This window comes from Colobus angolensis, unplaced genomic scaffold (assembly GCF_000951035.1).
Source record: "Colobus angolensis palliatus isolate OR3802 unplaced genomic scaffold, Cang.pa_1.0 Scaffold511, whole genome shotgun sequence".
Taxonomy (NCBI): domain Eukaryota; kingdom Metazoa; phylum Chordata; class Mammalia; order Primates; family Cercopithecidae; genus Colobus; species Colobus angolensis.
In genome coordinates this window covers 512,226-518,198 of record NW_012118611.1, presented here as the reverse complement: position 1 = coordinate 518,198, position 5,973 = coordinate 512,226, and the positions used below count along the sequence as shown (strand labels likewise).

At 57.3% G+C, this 5,973-nt stretch overlaps 1 protein-coding gene across 12 annotated transcripts; it reads right to left on the bottom strand.

The window, feature by feature from the left end:
* Positions 1-2,942: 2,942 nt before the first annotated feature.
* On the bottom strand, positions 2,943-5,561 carry MRPL55 (mitochondrial ribosomal protein L55). 12 transcript variants are annotated; one of them, XM_011960507.1, is made up of 5 exons: positions 5,395-5,561; positions 4,675-4,712; positions 4,474-4,556; positions 3,931-4,132; positions 2,943-3,182 (listed from the first exon to the last, which is right to left on the bottom strand). In XM_011960507.1, exons 3-5 carry the CDS (start codon positions 4,497-4,499, stop codon positions 3,024-3,026), a joined length of 387 nt encoding a protein of 128 aa, XP_011815897.1. In that variant the 5' UTR covers positions 4,500-4,556; positions 4,675-4,712; positions 5,395-5,561; the 3' UTR covers positions 2,943-3,023. The 12 variants fall into 12 exon arrangements, with proteins under 12 accessions (XP_011815897.1, XP_011815903.1, XP_011815902.1 ...); XM_011960513.1 differs by having other exon boundaries at positions 4,679-4,746; positions 5,395-5,529; XM_011960512.1 differs by having other exon boundaries at positions 5,510-5,529.
* Between the last annotated feature and the right edge of the window lie 412 nt (positions 5,562-5,973).

Sequence of the window (5,973 nt, the reverse complement as noted above, 5' to 3'; positions counted from 1 at the left end):
TGCTTTGAGGCTGAGGCGGGAGGATCTCTTCAGCCCAGGAGATCGCGCCACTGTACTCCAACCTGAGCGAGTGAGCGAGACCCTGTCTCATAAAAAAAGAAAAAAAAAAAAAAAAAAGTTAAAATGGGCCGGGCGCGCGCGCCTGTAGTCCCAATGCTTTGAGGCTGAGGCGGGAGGATCTCTTGAGCCCAGGAGATCGCGCCACTGCACTCCAACCTGAGCGAGTGAGCGAGACCCTGTCTCATAAAAAAAGAAAACACACAGGATGCGCCTAGCTAACACCGCCAATTGGTCACTGCCAGCCGCGATTCCATATGGGGAGCTTAACAAGGTAATGTCCTAATGATTTGTGGAATTTCTGAGTATTACCTAGTAAACTTCTGGATGAACCAGCAGCTATCCAGACACCCTCAGAGCACTGGTCCCATCCCTGCCATGGTAAACTGAATGTGCACCCTAACTCCCACGTGAAATCCTCAACCCAAGGCGTTGGTGCTTGGGAGGTGACTAGGTCATGAGGACAGAGCCTTCATAAAAGAGACCCCAGAGCTTTGTGCAGCTTTCCACTGTGTGAAGGCAGCGGGTAGTCTGTAGTCTGGAAGAGACCCCTTACCAGAACCTCAGCATGATGGGCACCCTGATTTTGGAGGTTGTGGCGTCCCCCTGCTTCACCTTTCCACTTTTATTCCCAGTGCTGACCAAGAAACGAGTCCCTTGGCCGCTCTGTGACCTCGCCAACGGTATAATTTCCTCTGCAGACTTGAACCTGAGCCATAGCCATGAACGTTCCCAGGCACAGATGACAGCATCTAGGTTGTTGCTCAAAACACAGAAACTGGACCCAGCCTGAGCCAGATTCCTTAAACCCTCATATAACCTCCATTCGACAATCCCTCCCCATGGACATACCAAGAGAGAACATTCATTTCTCTCACCACCCGTTGCAAGAACTGCTGCAGCCCACTCTGTACAAAAGCCCTGCTAATAAATGCTCTGGGCGCATTACCCTGGCATGCTCAATCTTTCTGTAGAATCCTAACCAGCCCCATCTCAGGATGGTGTGGGGCAATCCCTTGTGGGAACTCTACTGCCACCACTTTCGGGGCAATTCCAGCCACAGGTTGAACTGGATGAAACACAGGTCTAGTGTCCAGAACTGGGAAATTTCTGTTTCTTAGTGACCCAGTCCATGGGTCAGGCTGTTAGAGCAGCCTGGCAGACAGCCCATCTGGCTCATCTATCTACTTAGCAAGTACCAGCTGCCATCTCCCTCATGAGGTGCTGTGTGAGCTTGCATCATGGAGCAGGTGCATGGCAAGGGCAGAGCAACAGGCCACAGCCAGGCACACAGAAGGTGACTGGCCCACTCCTGGGAAGGCTCCCTTGGGTGTAGGGCATCAACTCCTGGGTGCAATTGTGGCTTGCCAGGCCAGGGTGGACTTGGGCCATATGGGCAGGGCCCAGCTGTGGAGTGTGACCACTGACTGGATATCAGGTGTGGTGGAGAGGGGTAGCAGGGCCAGGTGGACGCTGGGGAGGAGTCCAGGATGGCTCTGAGACTCTGGTCTGGGCAACTGTGAGGATGAAGCAGCCACCTGTCAACAAGAGGACCAGGTTTCTGGGGAAGACCTGGTCAGTTTTGAGCCCATTAGCCTGACAAGCTGTAGGCCACAGGAGGGGTCACTGCGGTAGACGTTGCATGGCCTGTGCCTGCTGGGTGGAGGCCCAGCTGGGGGCATTGGTCACAGTGGTGTCCTCTGTGACGCAGCAAAGCTGGACCCAGGAGGGTGGAGGTCAGGGAGTAGAGGGGCAGTGGAGTTCCCAGGGGAGCCCACTATAGAGGGAGGAGGCTGGGTATACTGGAGGAGGGGGCCAAGTGACTGCACAGTGTGGCCGGGCAGCTGGCTCTATATGCCACAGGGATTGAGCCACAGCTTCAGAGACGGGGGCTCCAGGGAGGCTGCTCAGGAAGTAACCCTGCAAGGCAGAGTCCCAGGCAGCCACACAGCCCATCCATGTGAGGTCAGGTACTGCTGGGTCACAGGGACAGGGGCAGGGACAGGGGACGTCCCTTGCAGGCTCTTCTCAGCAAAGCTGAAGGCCGACAGGATGAGCAGAGGGCCAGGAACAAACTTAAGGGACAAGGGAAGGGCCTGCGAGGTGGGGACACTGCCCAGGCTCCTCAGTTATAAGCACTGTCATCACAGGGGCACGACAGCACACTCCCACCTGCCTGGCAATCCCAGAACACCACTGCAAGAAGTCTTTGTTGGGCACTCCGGGTGTCAGTGAGACAGCCTGCCAGCTGGGACCCAGTAACACCCCAGGACAGGGACAGGAAGCAGTCCGGGCCCTGAGCTGTCCAAAACCTGGGCTGATGTGTGTGTGAAGGTGCCTGCACATCAGCTGGAGCTGGTCCTAAGTGAAATCAGCCTCTGGACAGATGGAGCAGGGTCTGTGGATCTCCCTGGGCTGTGCTTTTCAGACCCCATTAGCAGTCAAGGACAACCAGGGCTGGCTGCTCTTCTGGGGACCCTCCCAGGGCAGGACCTTCCCTGGGGCAGCCTGGGAATGCAGGGCCAGGGCAGGGAGCTGCAGGCTGTGGTCCAGATGGTCCTAGGGCTGCCCCACCAAGGTTGATGCCTGAGTCCCAGAACACCCAGGCCCTCCTAGGAACCAACCTGAGGGCCACTGTGCTGTCAGGAGGGCAGTGGCCTCTGAGGCTGGGAAGGCACAGCTCAGAGCTTGGAGGTATTGGGTACTGCCCACATAGTCGTCCGTGTGCACCACAACCCCACAGCAGTGTCCAAAACCCACAGGTTTGATCTAAACCAACCCTCACCCTGCTAGTCCACTAAGCCCTCTCCATGCTTGAGCTGGTGCCCTTCAGGAGACGAGCTGCCAGTCTGGGGCTTACACCTAGTGTGGGGACAGACACAGACTCCAGGTGGCAGCTTCGAGAATATGTGATTTAAGAACAGCCCTCCCATCTTATCAACGTCCCGGGGTGGCTGGAGCCACGGTCACTTCTTGGTCCTGTTCCAGAACTGTTGGTAGTGCTCCACATGAAAGTCATCACTGAGCTCTTGCTCGTACTCCTTCCTCGGCTGGAGCTGAGCCTCACGCTTCCGCAGCCTGGCCCGGCGTTCCTCAGGAGACAAGGTGTCCAGATCTATGGGCATCTGCAGGGGACAGACCAAGTTTTGTCCATGTGGATTGAGGGACCTTGAGAACTACTGAGGGGACAGCCCAGGGCCTTCCTGTCAACTTATGTCTTCCATCCTATACTAGCTTAATTTTCAAACATTCTTATTGGTCTCTCCCTTCAAAGCTTCCAGTCTTTAAAATAAATTGTTCTGTGTTTTCCTCAGATTTGATGTTTTTAAAAACACACAAGGCCAGGCATGGTGGCTCACTCATGGCTGTAATCCCAGTGCTTTGGGAGGCTGAGGTGAGAGGATCGCTTGAGCCCAGGAGTTCAAGACTAGCCTGGGCAACACAAAGAAACCCCATCTCTACAAAAAATATTTCAAAAAGGTAGCGAGACATGGTGGTGTGCACCTGCAGTCCCAGCTACTCGGGAGGCTGAGATAGGAAGACCGCATGAGTCCGGGGGTTCAGGGCTGCAGTGAGCTGAGATCGTGCCTCTGCACTCCAGCCTGGTTGACAGAGCAAGACCCTGTCTCAAAAAATAAATTTTAAAAATAAAAACACACTACTGGTTAGTCCTATCTAATTTTGGCGCTTAAGAGTCAGTTTTGGATCTAAGCCTTCCTCCAATCCTCCAACAACCACCTGCTCCCCTGACTCCTGTCATGTGGTACAGTGGTCACAGCCACAAGTCCATCCTAAGGTGACTGGCCACCAGTACCCCCACCACAGCCTGAACCCCAGCCCAGCACCTGGAAGCACCTGGAGAGGGAAGCTTACCGCCAGCATGCGCCGCGGCTCCCTGTAGCGGATGTGGATGGTGGAGCCATCCTGCTTCACCAGCAGTACAGGGTAGAGTCGTGCATAAGCTTGGCGGTGCACACGACTGAGTGAGGCCCTGCTGCTGTCGGCCTGCCAGGAGGATGTGTGCAGGTGGCGGAGTGCAGGTTCGGTGGCCTTCACGGTGCTCTGCCTCAGCAGGCTGCAGATAAACGTGCAAGCACTGGTCCAACATGACTGAGGCTGGCCGTGATGGGGCACTGCCAGGCAACAGGAGACACTACCAGAGCTGGTGACCCATGCTAGGAGCAGGATGAGCCTCAGGGCTTCCTGAGGAGCCGCAGGCGGTGGTCAGAGCCTCTCTGGCCCCCTAGCCAGGAAGAGGCTGCCAGGCTGAGCCAGGGCACAAAGCTTCCAGCACAGGGGACAGTGGACAATAGCTGGGACTAGGGAGGATTAGAATGGCCATTTCCTGCTGAAGAGAGGGGTTCCCTGGGGTGGCCCCTGACAGTAATACCCACGGACCTAAAAGTCCATGCTTACCCAAGCAGGCTGCCCACAGCCGCCATTCCTCCTTAGAGTCCCGTGGCACGTGGTGGTGGTAAGTACAGGCCCTGGCGTGCAACCTGCTAGGTAGAGAATGAAGACATCTTTTTTAAAAGGAAGGTTCTTCCACCTAATGGGTTCTCATCAAATCCCAGCCCAGGATGCTTCCAAGACACATGTAATCACCACGCCACTCACCAACCTCTCCCAGCAACCCTTGGACTTCTCAGAACCGCCTGTAGAGGTTTTTCCAAAAGCAGAAGATGGTCACTACTCCCAAAAATTCTGAGTAAGTCTGCGGCAGGGCACAGGCTGTCTGCTGTGGCCGTTACCGAGTCTGGGAAACCTCTCTAAACGGACTGCAGCCTCAAAAGTGGAGCTGAGGTCATGCCTTGCTTTCTAAGGTCATTGCTAGTTTTAATAAAAACCCAGTCAGGTGAGGATTGTCATGCTTGCTTAAAGGAGAGTGGAGGCCCAGGGCTGCTTTGCTGTGACCTGGATTCCCATGGGAGTCTGTGCTGAGGTATCCGAGGTAAAAGCCCAGTTTCCAATACTCAGATTCCAGGAGACGAGGCTGCACGGCGGCCGAGCGCCCAGCTTCCTCTGGCGTACCCCTCTCACCAAGGAAGGGACCTGAAGACAGGTCCGGCTGCCTCTAAAATGGAAATCCTGCTCCGTGTCCTATGCCGACATCCCTCTCCCTCGGCCTCACGAGCACAGGAGCCTGGGGCTGGTCCAGGAGGGTCTTCAGGGGAAGTTACCTCTTCCTTCCTGCTAGACCGCATGGGGACAAGGGCCCAGTACAGGTGCAGCCCCCAGTCCCCTTCCCTGCCTCCCTCTCTCTCTCCCTCCCTCCCGACTCCACAGGGAGAGTATAGCGCCCCCCGCCTCTACTCCCGGCCCACACGAGGCGCCAACCTGCAGCCGCCACAGTCGCTGCGGAGGGGCCTGAGGACAGGCGGTCCTGACTCCCACTGCCCGGTGGAAACTAAGAGCAGGGACACGGCCACGCAGGAGGTCACGGCACACTCACCGCGTTGGGTGCTGCTGCGCCGCAGCCCACAACGTCACTGGCAGGCGCTGCGTCGCGCGGTAGGACGTATTCCACCGCCGGGCGAGGCAAGAGTGGGCGGTGAGACGCGAAGACGGGGGCCGGCGCGGTGTGATGTAATCTCGTGGGCGGGGCGAAGCCTAGGTAGGCGGGGCCTGCGGGGCGCTGTGGCAGTACGAGGAGCCAGGCGGGGTCGGCCAGGTGACCTCCGTTCTTACGAGAGGACCAGGGCAGGCCAGCGGGGTCGAGGGGGACCCGCGGGTCTGAGGGAGGCCCCGGGGTGGGGAGCTGAAGGAGGATCCGCAGGGCTGAGGGAGGATCCAGGAGAGTTGAGAGAGGTCCCGGAGGTCTGAGGGAGGACCCAGGAGGGGTCCTGAGGGAGGACGCAGGGGAACTGAGGGAGGATCCGCGGGCCTGAAGGGGCACCAGCTGGGCTGAGGGAGGAC